The 17,238-nt window shown below is 41.6% G+C and overlaps 1 protein-coding gene across 4 annotated transcripts in view; it reads left to right on the forward strand.

Annotated features, from left to right (window-relative positions):
- The window catches only part of SEMA5A (semaphorin 5A), a 505,914-nt gene that overhangs the window by 345,501 nt on the left and 143,175 nt on the right, over positions 1 to 17,238 (forward strand). For all 4 annotated transcript variants that reach the window (XM_074387337.1, XM_003932501.4, XM_074387338.1 and 1 more), the window contains one exon: positions 1,567 to 1,771. In XM_074387337.1, coding sequence (XP_074243438.1) covers positions 1,567 to 1,771 — 205 coding nt within the window. The remainder of the gene's footprint in view (positions 1 to 1,566; positions 1,772 to 17,238) is intronic.

Below are 17,238 nucleotides of genomic sequence, written 5' to 3' on the forward strand. Positions count from 1 at the left end.
AGTTATGGAGCCAGAGTAGTACTTGGGTCATGGCAGGTCTGAGCCCCGCACCTGAACTCACACAGTCCTTGCCTGTGGAACATGGGGTGCCCCTGCAAGGGTATGATACTAAATGAAGCATGGGACTGGATGCATGAAATCCATTTGACTCTCAGAGTCTCTTTTTCTGCAATCATCCTGTGATTTCATGGCACGTGGATCATTTTATCAAATGCTACAAAATCATCATCTACTTTTAAAAAAGCGATTTTCATCTTGCACATCAGCACCTCTCACCTGTTATAAAACCAAACATTAGACATGACATGTTATAAACCTTAGTTTCAGGTGATAAAGGCCTGGAAATTCATTTCCATCAAACCTACTTATGTGAGGTTCTACTGGGGATCAGTCACCATTTGTACCAGGAATTAAAGCAGGCGTCCCCAAACGACGGCCCCGCGGGCTGCATGCGGCCTCTTGGGGCCATTTATCCGGCCCCTGCCGCACTTCAGGAAGGGGCACCTCTTTCATTGGTGGTCAGTGAGAGGAGCACAGTATGTGGCGGCCCTCCAACGGTCTGAGGGATAGTGAACTGGCCCCCTGTGTAAAAAGTTTGGGGACGCCTGAATTAAAGTTTATGAAAGACGTGAGAAGGGTTGGTAGTAGTTTTCTGATTCTGAGCTTACTTTCCTTTCTATCCTCTTTTTACCCCATCCTTGACAGAAACAGTCTGATAATATGACACCCGCAGCCTCCCCACAGCTCAGAATTTAATTCCCAGCAGCGTGCGGGCCTGATTTTTCCCTTGTGTATATATACCAAATTCATCTCCATGATACTCACTCTAACTCAAAATCTCATTCTTTCCTTCTCCCATCTTTATTCCTTTCTACTCTCTTCTCCCCACTCATCTCTTTTCCTTCCTCATTTCCCTTATCTCCTCATCTCTCTCTCTTCTTAGAAATTTGCCATGTTCTTTTCCGTATTCCTGGACTCTAACCATTTTAAAATAATTTCCTCTAATTTGAAATACAAGCACAAAGCAATAAGGCCAATACCATATTTTTGTATCCCATGTGAATGCTGTTCAGCTTTACAGATTAGAACGACCCAGTGCTATCGCCTTGAAATCCATGCCTTGCTTGTAGACCCCCTGCTACAGTAGAAAAACTAATGCGTCTATATGAGGGCCTTAATTGTTGCATTTTCAATTCACTACCTGGTATCTCAGATAGATATCATAGTATGTGTTTAGCCAGACAGCTGTCAGGTGACTCAACAGAAAAGGAGAAGTTTCTGTGCATCTGCAGCTTCAAGTTAGCAATCACTTTAATTTTTTTAGCTTCTGATCAGTTCCTTTATGACAAGGTTAGGAGACTCCCAAGATATGAGTTCAAATCTAACATGAAAAGGATGCTAAGGATGGGGGCTGCAGGGAGAACAGAGAAGCAGACATATTTGCACACTTCAGTTATACATTGTGGCTTACCTGATTTCCAAGTTACTCTCCAGCTAGGGTGGCCACAGCCAGCTGTGGGTGTCCAGTATGGTGGCTCTGGTAACACGGCCTGTCTTCCCTTGCAGTGTGGCACCGTGGACCAGGGCCTGTATGTGAACCTGACCGAGAGAAACCTGCAGGATGCTCAGAAGTTCATTCTGATGCATGAGGTGGTGCAGCCAGTGACCACCATGCCGTCCTTCATGGAGGACAACAGCCGCTTTTCCCACGTGGCTGTCGACGTGGTGCAGGGCAGAGACGCGCTCGTCCACATCATCTATTTGGCCACAGGTAGGAGCTCTGCCCTCCTCTGAGGGGTTTTCTATCATCTTCTGATTTTGTGTTTTAGATTTAGATTCTAAACACGCAATTTCAATTTCAAGCTTTACGTCTGCTCTCTTTTTGCGACTAGCAAAACCCACGATGCTCACTTATCTTCCTCAGCTGCTGTGCGTCATTTGGGAAATCTCAATCTATTTTCACTCTATTAGTCATAACTTTAATTGGAAAGACAATGGCTTCTTTACTATTATTTCTCAACTATTCATAAAATAAGTCTTTTTGGCAAGACCATTTGGATTTGGGTAATTTAAGACAATGGTGTGCTTCGTTGGAGGACATTGCTGGGTGAAATATTTTCTTAGGATTGTCCTGGTGATTTCTCATTTGTTCAGAAACAGTGCCTTCAGCAAAATATTTGCATGGATGGTGGTACATGGAAGTGTTCAAAAAATATGTTTTGGGGCATAAATAATGGAACATTCACAGCAAATGTAGGCAACCATACTTATCAAATTACAAATAACAAGTAGACCTCTTCAGTTTCCAAAGCAACTAGAATGCAGAAAGCATATTCCATCTCCGTTTATTACACAGACGGCCCGGGTGTGCAAGGCCAGCTTAGAGACCTGGCTCAGCCCTGAGGACATGTCCCTCTCTCTGCTGCCTTCAGGTCCCCAGACAGAGCTATCTCATGGTGGAGTCTGCCCCTCTCCATTCTTTGTCCAATGTTTTGTATAATTGTCATTTCTCATGGAGCATAATTTCTGTTTTTTGTTACTGATAATATATTTTTTTTCTTGAAAGAACTTCTCAATTTCTAATTACGTCTTTACCAGTTAGGGTTTCTTTTCTTCCCATGAAGTTGCTATTATCTACTGAACCTTTACTATTTGTGGAGTTCATTTGAAGCACTGGGGAGTAAACTGGTGAACACACAGGCATCACCTGCCCTGTTGGACCTTACATTCTAGTGGGCACAGCAGATAATAAATAGACCAGTCAAGAAGACACCAGGGAGGTGATGGCGAGCAGACACAGCAGGTGCACAGAGAGGGCTGTGGCCGCGGGTGCCAGGCAGGCTTCTGTATTTGCTGGTCAACATTGAACTCTGCCAGGAGATGAAGATTAAGCTGATCAGGGACTGAGCAGGAGGGGCCAGCCCTATACCCATAAGGGAAACAACCAATGAGCCAGATATGGAACTGGCCAGCTGCAGGCAGTGCCACTGAGTGATCAGGAAAGGTAAGGACAGATATGACCACTGGATGACCAGGTGGAGGCCACAGCTGCCTCTCAGGGTCAGTCTGTGGGAAGAGGAGGAAGTGGGCAGGAGGAAGAGTGCTGGCAGAAGTCAGACAGAACCAGCTGCTTAGGGCATCTCCTCTGGAAGCTTTTCAGGGAAGGGGAGTGGAGGATTGATGAGCTATCTGGAAGGTATGGGAGGTCAAGGAAAGGGTTTTTCTTGATTTTTGTTTTAAGAGAAGGAAAGGAATTACTATTGCATTGTCTTCTTGTTTATGAGACTGCAGACAGGATTGTTTCTCTTTATTCTGCCATTTATTTCCTTAATGTCCCCTGGGTGCCAGAAATGGAATAGGTTTGTGGGATGAATGAACTGGATCTTTCTGAAGTGTTCCTAGTTTTTCACCATAAATGTCCAGGTTGATGACACAGAGAACAGGGCCATCTTCTTCCAATTCTACAAGGCCATTGAGGACCTCATTAGTACCTTGGGAGTGGGAGGGATTTTGACAGGGGCTGAGGCTATTCTTGAGTAGTGGGTCAGTGCAGAGCAGCCTGAGGTCTCAACTCGAGCCTTTGGACGTGCTCCCCACGTGAGGCTGAGTAGGTGACATTTGCTTCTCTTGTATTTATAATGATCTATGGTGAACTTCTAAGGATTTCTGATGAAACTTTCCTATTTTTACTTTGATGAGTGCCTTAGGCAGTGGCTATAACAATTTACCATAGACTGGTGACTTACACAACAGACATTTATTTCTCATGGTTCTGAAGGCTGGAAATCTAAGATCGTGGTGGCTGATGACTAATTTCCTGGTGACGTTCCTGCTGCAGGTTTGCAGATGGCTGCCTGCATGTTGCATCCTCACAGAATGAAGAGCTATCTTCTCTCCTATGTCTCTTCTTATAAGGGCACTCATACCATTCATAAGGGCTCCATCCTTATGACCTAATCACCTCCCCAAAGCCCTGCCTCCTAATTACATTTCATGGGGAATTAGGGCTTCAACATATGAATCTTGCGGGGGGACACAAACATTCAGTCCATAGCTACAAGCAACTTCTACCACTATTTAAAACCATTATTTGAAAGTTTCTAGAAACTTGCTTGCAGAAGTCTGTTTTGAATGAGAGCATAACTGGACTGCTGCTCCCAACCCCCTCACCCCCACCCTGTGGTGAGATTAGCTCAGGACTCAGCTGCTACAGAGATTCCAGACCATCTGACCCTGTCTGATCTGCAGATCTGATTGAAATAGTGATACACCACATGCCATTTGGCAAATGCATCTTGCAGAGATTCGCTTTATTGTTTCATAAACCTGATCTTTGGCTTTTGTTTTAATATACTGCCTATGTACAAATTGAATTGTGTTGTACATCAAGATACTGCTAATGTGAGCCACAAGTTGGGATTGTGGGTAAAGATGCCACATGCAGAACTCTGGCAGTTTCCCTCTCTCACTAATTGGGTTGTTTGTTAAACTCAAGAGGAGGAGGACTTCATAGTGGGTGAAGGTACTTTCCAGCAGAAACCTGGGGTCCTACAGAAACCCTGCTCCAAATCATATGCAGTGACTCAGGGCAGGTACCAAAACAGGTAGACTGAAAGGTGCATTCCCAGGCAGCATTTCAGCTTGTTTAGACTGGCTTGACAATTTTAACTGAACAACCTCTATAAATTACAAATTTCATGTCTCTACTAACTTGTGGCTCTTTTCATTTACTCTTACAGCACCATTTAATTATTATGTTTTGAAGGATATATCTTCTTTATTCAGATTTTAATTAAACTAAATGGATATTTAGTTTTAAGGGATTTTTTAAAATGATCTAGCATACGGTCTTTATGTCTAATACATTGTATACTGGAAGGTATAATAATATACATTTTAATTCAACCCTCTAAGAGCTGAACAACTTCCAACAAGTAGAAATGTTAAAGGTTAGAGATTTTGACTTTTCAAATTCAAAAGGCTGATATTTATCTGGTCTCTTATTTATGTCTAGCCCTAGTAGTTACGTCAAGGCAAACCAGGGACATTCATCACATTTGATATTAAAACTGATACTGAGGTGGGAGGGATAAAGAGAGACTGATTAACGGGTACAGATATAGACATAGCTAAAAGTGAGACTTGGTGTTCAATGGATCAATATGGCAATGCTAGTTAACATTAATTGATTGAACGTTTGAAAATAGCTAGAATAGAATAATTCAGATATTCCTGGAGTAAAGAAAACATAAATATTTTAGGGAATGGATTTCTCTATTACCCTGATTTGATTATATTAATGTATCCAATTATTACATATACCTTGAAAATATGTATATCTAATATGTTTCAATTTTTAAAAATTAGAAAGGTAAATCTAAAAAAGGAATCTGATACTGAGCACACAGTCTAGAGATCTTTCAGTATGGCTGCACTTGATAGACCTTATCCAGGAGTTAAACAGATTATCAACTGATGGAGCATGGGTAAAACATTCATAACTAGTGATTATGAAGCTACAGTCCCTCCTAACTTACTCAGAGAATCAGTTTGATATCCTTCCAGGCATGGGAATCCAGGTTTGGTGGTAGGTGTATTTTCTCTCACTTTGATTTTGTATGAACACATGTAAATGGGAGGAAACCTGCCAATGGCTGTTTGAAAAGTCAGTTTATTTGCCGGTGTTGTCTGCAGATCCACGTAAGCTAGAGCCCTCTTGCTGGTGTAGTTCATCTGCATCTTGCTTCTTTGATGGTGTTTCCCACTACTACCACCCTGCTGAGTCAGCAGTCTTCCCTAGATACATTCTGGGTCCATCCATGTTCATGCTACTGCCTGTGCTTCTCCAGGTGTCCATCCAGCCGGGGCCAGGCATGTTATCTGAGACGTGACTGTGCTAATATTTTGTAAGTTAGTTTTTGAAGATTTTCTCAGAGCCAGAGACAAGTGAAAGTGGTAACTCCTTTAGAACATTTATGACTGGAGTTCTGTAAGTGACTGAGTCTCCTATCCAAATAGCTGTTGAGTTCTCTAGAAAGACAAAATTAAGCTCATGTTCAGTAAAGGTATTCTGCGAGTTTCCCCCTTACTTGACGTGGGCATACGTCTCTTCTGGCTCTTCCCCACCTCTGTGATTGTCCCTCGGAGTCCCACATGCACTCCTGGTCCAAAGATGTGGTTGCTGTTGTGGGATTTATCCACAGAATGGCCATGGTTGTTCTACTTCTATGCTTCCTCCCCCAAAGGACCATTCAGTCTTAGGGTTTCTACTCTCCTTTCTAGGATTAGATATATCACTTTTATTTTCACTTTGCCTCAATTCTAGTGTTTTGAAAATTATTTGAACCTTAAATTGTATATAACCTTAAAATGTTCTAAGCTATTATTGTGACAATAATTGCATAACTCAGAATACACTAAAAATCAGTGGGTGAATTTTATTGCATACCGATTTTATCTCAATATGCTTTTAAAAAAGAATGTGATCTCTCTTTTTGTTATTTTGTGTTATATTTTATAAATTATTTTAGTTAGAGGATAATTTATAAACATTTGTATAAAAACATGTATCAGATGCTAAAGAAATGTAACGAAGAAGGCACACCCACACATTGTGAATCATTGTTTTTCATTTTGAACTTTTGCATAGAAAACAATAGATGATTATAAAACAGGAAGCAATCATACAGAGGTTCATATGCTTCTAGGTGCTGAACTGATGGGAGCTTGTGCTGTGATTATCGGCTATATTTCCTTCTCTTCCCCCAGCCCCAAGATCGATTGTTTTCTGGAATGAAATATTTATAGAAATCTCAAAATATAGAGCTGGGCATGGTGGCTCACACCTATAATCTCAGCACTTTGGAAAGCTAAGGCAGGAGGATCACTTAAGGCCAGAAGTTTGAGACCAGCATGGGCAACATAGCAACACTGTATGTCTACAAACATTTTTAAAATTAGGCAGGTGTGATGGTGTGCACCTGCAGTCTCAGCTACTCTGGAGGCTGTGTTGGGAGGACTGATTGAGCCTAGGAATTAGAGGGTGCAATGAGCTAGGATTGCACCGTTGGACTCTAGCCTGGGCAGCAGAGTTAAGATGCTGTCTCAAAAAGGAAAAAAAAAAAAAAAAAGGAAGGCTCAAGACCTTCTTCAACAAAGAGGGAGCCTGAGCGGAGCTTCCTTCTCAGCATTCCTGTCACTTCAGTCTGCAGAAAAGCAGATGGAATAGAAGGCATCCCAGCAGGAGCAGAAGGACGTGTGCCGTAAAGTTACTTTGCTTGAAAGAAAGGGAGAACAATTTAAACAAAGTAAGTACCCAGAGTTGGAATAATGAAAAAAACAAAATGAGATGAAAAGGAAGTTCAAAAAAAAAATAAGGGAATAAGTAGAAGATCAAAACGAGGCTCTATTCTAAGAGTAATAATTAAATTAGAAACTTCATGAAAACAAAAACAAAGCTGAAGCTTAGCCACAGAGTGAATGTTTGCAATGGTTAAGGTGGCAAATGTAGAAATAAAAGGTAAGGTTTTAAATAAGAAGGACCCACAAACACAGGGGAACACACAGAGCGATTGGTGTCTTTGAACCAAAGAACCCTGTCTGTGGAGCTAAAAAGTCATTCCCAAAGACATTATTGAAGACAATTTTCCTGAAATAAAGGAAGAACTGACTCTGTGAATTTCAAAGCACACTGTATTTGAGCAATATTAATTCAGAATAAATGAACACTAGCCAGGTAAGTTTTTAAATTACAAGAATACAGAAATAATATTTAGGTGTTAGGGAGGAAAAAAATAACTAAAAATGAAAAAAGTCACATGGTCTCAGAATACTCTGCAGCTGTATAAGTCTGTGAAACATGATTATACAAAATTCTAAGAAAAAGAAATATGAATTGAGGATTTTATACTCACCCAAGAATAAAAAAAGGCAGACACTCTAAAAAATGAAAATCTGAAGGAATAGAAAACCAAAAATCTCTTTTACAAACATGAATTAAGACTAATTAGTGGCTAAATTCAGCCAAATGATGTGAGAATGTTTGAGAAAGAAAGTAAAACCAAAATAGGGGAACACTCTACCAGATTTCAAGTAGAAGAAAATAAATGCGACTCAAGAATGGTGGTATTCTGGGCTAATCTTTCCATCAAAAATAAAGGTACATGGAAAATTTAGGAATAATGTATCCGTGAAAAACAGAAAACCTTGGCTGCTAGCCAAGGAAGAAAATCAGAACAAAAACCTCAGGAAAGCTGTTGTTGAAAGAGGGCGAATGAGGTGCTGGGGACCCGTTTTACTATCTGAGGAAGAACCATTAAGGTGTCACGTGAACCAAGGCTCTGGGGTGCAGTGGAGCATAATGAGCTCATACCACAGAGAAGGACCGCTGATTGGTCAGGTCACAAGCACACTGCAGGTTCTCTCCGCCTTACTTGACCCTGGACCCTCAGCCGCCCCTGTGGCTGCAGATTCCTCTGCAGGACCAGAAGGTTCCTCTAGTTGATGCTGAGCAGCTGGTGGGCAGGCGTCTGTGGCGCTCTTGCCACGCCTGGATTTGGATGAGATCCCTCGCTTCTGGGTGTGGGATATAGCTGCTTAAGCAGACTCTGGAGGAGCTGGTAGCTGCAGCCCAGAAGTGCAGAAGGATTAACTCTCCATGAAGAAAGCCTCGTCCAGAGAGATGTGGGGTAAAGGCAGAACTGGTGATATCCCTTCCAATTTCACCTCCAGGCAGCTGTCCAATGGAAGGCTCCTCACGTAGCCAACCAGATGTCTCTTTGTGATTCATCATAAAGAAAGGGTCACATGGCAACAAATCATGTGGCATTACTTCCTGCTCTTTCCTGCTCCTTCTTCCTTTCCCTCACCACACAGCCCTGGGATTGCATTCCCAATAATCCATGAGCACCGAATCCTTTCTTCATACTCTGTTTTCTAGGCAATCACAGTAAGGGATCTGACAATGCCTGGAGTTCACTCAACCCTGTAGAGTTTCAGGGTTCCCAATGCAGGCAGGGATAGCTCATATGTGCCTTCTAGCTATGTTTAAAAATTCGTATGTTAACCTAAGCATAATAATAATTACCAAAAGTTCTGTTAAAAAAATGAAGTTACATGATATGATGCATGTTTTAAAAGATTGCTATCTATAAATCCTGGAGAATGAATCAGAGGGTAACAGAAGGGTAGAAGCAGGGTAAAATTTGGGGTACAGTTTCTTTCTATACTACCAGTACTGTATTGCTACATGATTGTCGTTGTCTAGGAGTAAGCAGGCATTCTAGATGTCATTGCTTTGTAATTGAGTAAGGAAGAGTAGGCTGGGGTCAAGACTATTGAAGTCATCAAGAAGGTCCAGGAGGATGTGAGCATGGCAGGCTCAGCCAGAAATAGGCAGATGTTACCCTCAAGGAAGCAAACATTAGTTCTTAGGGGAACAAAAAAATCTCATTTTTGTTCAAATATACATGCACTATACAAGCAAATATACTGTATGGAGTATCTGTAGTATTAAAATTTTATGGGTGAGGGGACAATCAGGAAAAACATCTGGGAAGCCTTCTTGTGGGAGTGATAATGAACACCCTTAGTTTGAGAAATGCTGCTTTTCGTTAACTTCTTGAAGAGAAGCTGACAGATGCTGCAGGTGTTTTGGAGGAGTCGGAGAATAGGTGCAATTAAGAATGACTCCTGATGGTTTTGGTTTGACCTGTTGATAATTCTGGTGGCCTTTCCTGAAAGGAAGGCACTGGAGTTTTCTGTGCCAGAATTCACTGGAGAGGGTTCAGCAATGGACAAGACAGACAGAACCCCTGTCCCCAGGAAGCTTATATTTTGGAGGGGGACACATAAAACAAAATAAGCAATTACGTTAAATGTTAAATAGGAAAAAAATGAAACAAAAGGATGGGATGGGGGAGGCAGGGGTTTCAGTGTTAAAAAGAAATGTGCAATGTGTAGAGAGAAACAGGCCTGCTAAAGTTGGAAGTTGTGCTATTTTTCATGGAAAGTTGGGATAGATAGAGACTGGGCTGAGTTGAGGAGGGGACAGAGGTCAGGAAATGGATACCCATCTAGACAACTTCTTTATAGATGAGGGATTCTGAGGCTGGGGGCAAGGTGGAGCGGGGGTCAGGGGAGACAGCAGAATGGAGGACCATGTAGAGTTGGCAAGGGCACGTTAGCTGTGGGTGTCAGCAGGCAGCTTTGCACCTGTCATGGGGAAATTCATCTGTAAATGTTTCTAGTCTCCCCTCCCCATCCCCACATGCCACTATCGCATCCCTTGTGGACCTCAGAGGAGTGTGTTTCTGTCAATCCCAACCCCACTTCTCTGAGATGGAGACCTAGAGCCTAGGCTGGAAGGCCAAGGGGGAAGGGGAGGACTTGGCTGGGGGCTGAGTCAGTCCCTAAAGTGAAGCACCAAAGGGAGCCAAGAGCAGGTGTGGGCTGGGGAAGGAGGCATGACTATGTGCGTGTGTTTGACGGGGTGCTGGGGGGTTGCCAACTGAGAAAAGCCAACCACCAGAGAAGTGAGAAAGGCAGCAGCAGAATAGTTTCTTAGGACAACTCCTGAAATCCATGGTGTTTAGTGCTTTTGAAGAGGTATTAATACAAGGTAAAGATGGAATTTCACCTTTAAGGACTTTGGATTTTTGGCACATGCAATTTTGACTATTTTCAGTACAGATTAGTGCCTGTAAACCTATGAACCTGGCTTTTATAAAGTTTCAACTACCTATGTCTCACCGAGGAGGAAGAATGATGGAATAAGAAAGAGGGGTCCCTAAGTGGGGGAGGTTCTGAGATACACAAGGGGCAGGGACGGGGTCACTGTAACCTCAGGGAAGAAAAAGGAGATTCCTTGATGTACCTGGGGGCCCGAGACTCATGTCTGCCACCTTCACTTAGCTTTGCCCTGAGCAGCAGGGATGAAATGTGACCAGTGACCTCCCCTGCTCCTACTCTTCCCTTGCAAACTCATTTTAAGTACAGAAGAGTGTCTTTTTATGGTTGCTTGCTACAGACCATTTTTAAAGTCAAGAGATCAGTATGACTTCCAAAATTGTAGAAAAGACAAGGAAACAATGTTCTATATACTCTAGAAGTTTCTTCTGCAAGAGTGACAGTGGCCAACTAGCTCAAGAAATGCTGAAATTCTGTTTCTGACTTTCCTATCTCCCTGCAATTTTTTTTTTTCTAGCACCTACTTTTCAAGGCTTTGAGGTCCCTATCTTAAAAAAGCAAGGCAAAGCTGACTGAGGAAAAGACCTGACATTCCCTTTGACCAACATACATATGACTTTAGAGACCCCAAGGATACCCTTCCAGGTACTAAAAATTAAGTTAATATATTTACAGTTGCCTTCACTCCTAAGAATTATCTCACTCAATGTTTCTAAGCAATTTGCAACTATCTAAGCATCAGAAACAAGTATTACCTTGTGAAAAATTATCATGTTGGATTTTTTTTTAACATTCACTCCAGTTTCTGTCCTTCTCACCAGAAATTAGAAATCCAAACCTAGTCCAGCCTTGCATCATGTGTGCTTCATGTTAGGGACTCCCATCAACTGAAAGGGTACATTGCTTAGTCTGAGTGCTTATTTGATAAAATTTCATGAATTTTTTATTTGTTGATAGAATAATTGCAGCAAGTAATAGCAACTCAATTACCTGGTAATGTGGGTTAAACTGTATTGCCCAAGAAGATATGTTTAAATTCCTAACCCTTCAGTACCCTATTTGACCTTATTTGGAAATAGAGCCTTTGAACATGTAATTAGTTAGGTTTAGATGAAGTTATCCTGGAGTACCATGAACCCTTAATCCAGTATGATTGGTGTGCTTGTAAGATGAGAAGAAAGGCAAACACAGCGAATGCCATGTGATAACATAGGCAGAGATTGGAGTGGATAAATGCAAGCCAAGGAACACCAGCAATGCACACCTGCCACCAGAAACTAGGATGAGACAAGAATTCCACCCAGACTCTTAAGGAAGTGCGGTTCTCCTGACAGCTTGATTTCAGACTTCCAGCATCCAGAACTGTGAGCAAATACATTTCTGTTGCTTTAAGCCCATCCAGATGTGCAACTTTATTTCAGCAGCCCTAGGTTACTAATATACCTGTGTAGACTCTGCCATATTGCACCTGCCCTTATGGTCAGATTGAAAGAGTAGCCTGGCTTTCTCCTGCTCCCTGATGCTGCTCCGTATCCCAAACTCCAGGACACAATTAGTTTTTTAGTATGAGTTTGTGTTAGGCCTAATTAAAATGAAAATCAACTGTTGAAAATAATACATGCCAAACCACTTAAAATGCTATAAAACAACTAATTGTTTTGTTTGATTAAATGTGGGGACGTTAGTTCTTGTATTTTAATGTTTCACTTTTAAACATGTTTTATGAATATTTTTGGTAGCTGATGCCTGGTCTCCCAACCCCAAAATAAAATGAAGCTATAAGCTATGAATTAGTAAATTTCCCAGTATGTTCTAAATGGGATGCAATCCACTTCATCTTCATGGAGCAGACAATTTTACTGTTTTCTTCTTGGTCTCTTGCTTCCTCTTCACCTTTCTTTGCTTTGGACCTGCCTGAAGTGGGTGACCTTCCTCTCTCAGGTTTCACATGATTAGTATTGACTGAAAGTTGCCCTCAGAAGTAATGATCATGGCCTGTGGACAAAAAAAAAATAAATAAGTAAATAAAATTGTTTTTCTTTACTTCTTTTCATATAGATCCTGCCTGATACAAATTTTTGATATAACTCCTGTAGGTATAATAGCAGTGGCTAGGAGATTAAGCACAGTGGATTCTTCTTCCCAAACCTGCTGTCCTCTTGCTTATACAAAAACCCAGTAAGGGTGGTATTGTTTCTGTTTGAAGTGATGGTATTATAACTACAAATTTTTTTTTTAAATCTTGATTCAGTGCCCCAGCTTTTCTTATTTTTGTTAAGTCTAATCTCTACTTCTACAGAGGGTCTCTGCTTCTAACAAAGAACACAAGTTACTGGAATATGTAATGTAGACACATGCTCAGGAATTTTTAAGGTATTTATCCCGGAAAAATAAGTTATGAGAAGACCCACTTGACTGCTAATTTGATGATATATCTGCAAGTTTTTTTGACAAAAGGACTTTTCTAGTTGATGATAAGCACATAGGTCTTTACAGGTGCGAAGGGCTTTCAACTAAATGGCTCATCCATCTCCATCCATATAATTTGTTGTGGTAAAACACATTTTACAATTATTTCCAACACTTTTAAACTACTATCATATAGAATGCTGGCATGTCTTAAAAGAGAGTTTATCTAGTTAGGCACGGTGGCTCATGCCTGTAATCCCAGCACTTTGGGAAGCTGAGGTGGGTGGATCACAAGGTCACGAGGTCAGGGGTTCAAGACCAGCCTGGCTAACATGGTGAAACCCATCTCTACTAAAAATACAAAAAATAAGCTAGGTGTGGTGGCAGATGGCTGTAATCTCAACTACTCGGGAGGCTGAGGCAAGAGAATTGCTTGACCCAGGAGAGAGTGGTTGCAGTGAACTAAGACCATGCCATTGCCCTCCAGCCTAATGACAAAGCAAGACTCAGTCTCAAAAAAAAAAAAAAAAAAAAAAAAAAAGACAGCTTATCTATTTTTTCCCCCCAACTCTGGGATTCACTTTGGTAAGATCCAAGTGTCCAAGTAGAATATAACTGAAAGTATTTTTTATGTTCAATATAGTCTGGTGAGAATTTTTTAAAACAAATATTTAAGAGAGCAGATCCTAATAGTGATTTAACTTGGGTAATGGGATTCTTGGTAGTTTTTTAAAAATTATTTTCTTCATAATGAGCATTTATCAACTAAAAATTTTTTGAGGAATAAATCCAACTTCTGTCACCATGAGGCATCAATTTTGTTGATTTTGAATGAGGCAGGCTGCAACTCTCAATTTATCTGTTTTACTGGCACGTGAATTCCAATTTATTATAAGTTTTGCCAAAGTGTTTATGGATATCAGAGATAGAACTAAAATTATACTGATAAATATGTAAAACTTAAGTGCTCAGAAGCCAATCCATCCCATTTGCTGGGTGGTAATTCTTGGCATGCGTCCCTGTGTGGCCATTTCCAATGTCCTCATGCTTAGTTTCAGAGTTCTAATAGGGTGCTAGGGCTGGGTCCAAAGTCAAAATCCACATAACACTAGTAACTTGTGAGATGGAGGATGTCTTTTAGGATCGCCTAGCAGTAGTCCAGGCCTACATCTCCTAGGGATGTCCTGGGATGTCCAAGTTGGGGAAGAGATAGTGGAGATGAGCCTGGACAACTTCTCAGGACCCTGCATGGCACACACCATGGTTGTGAATAAAGATTAATAAGTCAATCTTTAGTGAAGGCCAAATCAAGGCACTGACTTCAGAAAATGCAAACTCACAGAAAATACAAATGTATTTCCACCAGAATGAAGCCTCTAAATGTTCAGATGAGGGATGTCAGGAACACAACCTGCCCTCATAGCACCTCAGGCATACTGGTCTAGAGTCAACATCCATGCTTTCTGTAATTTTGTCTTATAGCTGCAATTATAAGAGCATCTTAAATGACTCCATCATTTAAAGCACTCATCTTGTCCTCTGCCTTCATTTTCTGTAACCTGCACCCCGAACTCAGTTCTATAGGGTAACCAGGTTCCAAGAGACTTCAGCAGCCTGTAACTGCCCCAGTTTTCTGGTTTCCAAATGACTGTACATCTGACCAAATAGGAAAAATTTAAGTACTGTCACTCCAGTGAATCAACTGCAATCACTACTGCTCCCACTCCTCTGAGTGTGTTTATGGGATTAATTCTGTTGCTGTTGCTGAAACAGTCCAATTACAGTGGTACCCACACACTGGGTAAGCAAGATCTTTATTACTGTCCATACCTGATAATTCTAGGTTGCTTTGGCAGTGAGGAAATTTTGGGTTACTTTAAGCAACGGGATATATTTTAAGGCTACATGTTTCTGCTGCCTCATTAGTGGTCACCCATCTCTTCATTCCTTAACTCACATTCCTGAGAGGGAGAGTCTGATCTGACTACCCGATCACAGTTATCATGGATGTGTCACACGCTCCAGGCTAGGCCACTGCCAATGCTGCTGGTCAGCTGGCAGAGTAGCCGTCCTGGGGTCAAGGGCCCACTTCTGAAACCATCAGCTTGGGAATAGGAAGTTGGTATCATTTCTGTCAGAACTGGGGTCCCTTTATTAAGCAAGAGCAAGACGGCTAACCTCAGAGGGGACCTGAGATTCACACACATTCAACAAGGTGTTAAATAGGGTATTCAGAGGACATTATTCTTGCATTGTTGTACAGCATATTATCATATCCTTAGTAATTTCAAGCATCATACACTTATTATCTCACAATTTTCATGGATCGGGACCCCAGGCACTGCTTAGCTGGTCTCACTAGGCTGCAATCAGGATGTCAGCTAGGGCTGCAATCTCATCTGAAGGCCTGACTAGTGAGAATCAACTTCCAAGCTTATTCAGTTCGTTAACAAAGTTTATTTCCTTATGGCTGTCAATGCCATAAGGAAATAAACAGCAACAGGTTTTTCCTGGCTGTTGGCAGAATTTTCTCTCACATCCTAACACCACCTGCAGCTGTCCACCCATGTCCTTCAGTGTGGCCGCTAACTCTATGCAGCAGGCAAGGAGAGCCTCTCTTCTCAGGGAGGCCAAGTCCTCTTTTGAGGGTTTTTCACCTGATTAAGTTAGGCTCATCCAAGATGGTCCAGCTTTTGACTAACTTAAAATTAACTTATTTGTGATCTGACTTTTATCCAGAGAATTCCTTCACTGTTCCCATGTCATGTGATCTAATCACAGGAGTGACACACCATCACATTCATGGGCCTGGCCAATACTCACGGGAGAGGACTACAGAGAACATAAACACTAGAGACTGGGAATGGTAGGGACTATTTGAGGAATCTGCCTACATCAGGAGGTCTCTTAGATGCTCTATCTCTTACAGATACGACCTCTTATGCTCACCCCCCAAAAAAACCCTCTAAATATGTTTCAATTTTGAAAGTTTAAAATTAGAAGTAAAATGGTTTTCCTTGGAGCAAACAGCTAGGATTGCACTTCCAAGGGCTATTCCTATTGAAGGGGAGAAATTATTCTGGTTTGAGCTGCTGCACAAGTAATTACATTGGTTATTTACTCTACATCTAGTTATCCAGACCTGGGTGAAGTAGTTCCACCAAATGGAGTTATTTTCCATTTTCGCAAGTGCTCCATGAGCAAGTGTCTGTAACAAAAAAGAAAAATTTCTGGAATGTAGAGGAGAAGGACAAAAGGAAAATGCTATATGTTGTATGGCATTCAAAGGGTAATTTCCCACTGACTAAAACCAAGTGTGCAAACAAGTCAAACCCCTATCTGTCAGCGTTAAACCTGTAAGGCCCACTGCCATCTCTGCTTGCACCCCTCTAGCCATCTCTGCACTTCCTTCTTTCCTTGCTTTGTACTGCCCGTGGGATGGATGTTGATTTCCTAACTGGAGGCGTAAACATGCGCCTAACTGGAGGCAGAAATACAGGCACTGAGGTGACTGCATCTCTGTCCCAGGGCGTGTTGTGTCTCTGACGCCCAGTTATTCAAGGACCACTGTCAGAGGACCACTCTGACACCCAGTCATTCAAGGATTCTAAGGAATCCTGTAAGAAAAGAGTGTCTACTGCTTGGGAGTAACATGAGCCTCTATGAACACATAGAATCTGGACGACCCTTGCAATTCCTTTGGGGATGGAAGAAGCCGAATTTTAAAACTCTACCACACCTCCAGTTGCTGCTAAGTAATAGAATAATATATAAAATTGCTATCACCTGGCCCATGATAGTCATTTCTGTGAAATCAGAAAACAAAATTCTTCTTAGAACCATATAATCTGGAATAATTTGATTCTGCTATGATATGTTAACAAGTGGAATCATTGCTCAAGGAGAGCTCTCTGACTCCATGCTCCCATCACCACAGGGCTGTCATCTCTTAACCCTTGAAAGGTCTGCAGAGTGAAGCTTCCTATTATGATGTAGTCTAACGTAAAGAACACGGTAGCAAAGACTTTCTGAAGGAATGAGGTTGCTTGAGCTATATTTCCTGGTGCCGAGTGGAACCACATCTAATTATAGCAGTCAAATTCCTTGTAGGATTGTTTTATCTGCCTTGGTTTTGAGTGTGTG

This window comes from Saimiri boliviensis, chromosome 1 (genome assembly GCF_048565385.1).
Source record: "Saimiri boliviensis isolate mSaiBol1 chromosome 1, mSaiBol1.pri, whole genome shotgun sequence".
NCBI lineage: Eukaryota > Metazoa > Chordata > Mammalia > Primates > Cebidae > Saimiri > Saimiri boliviensis.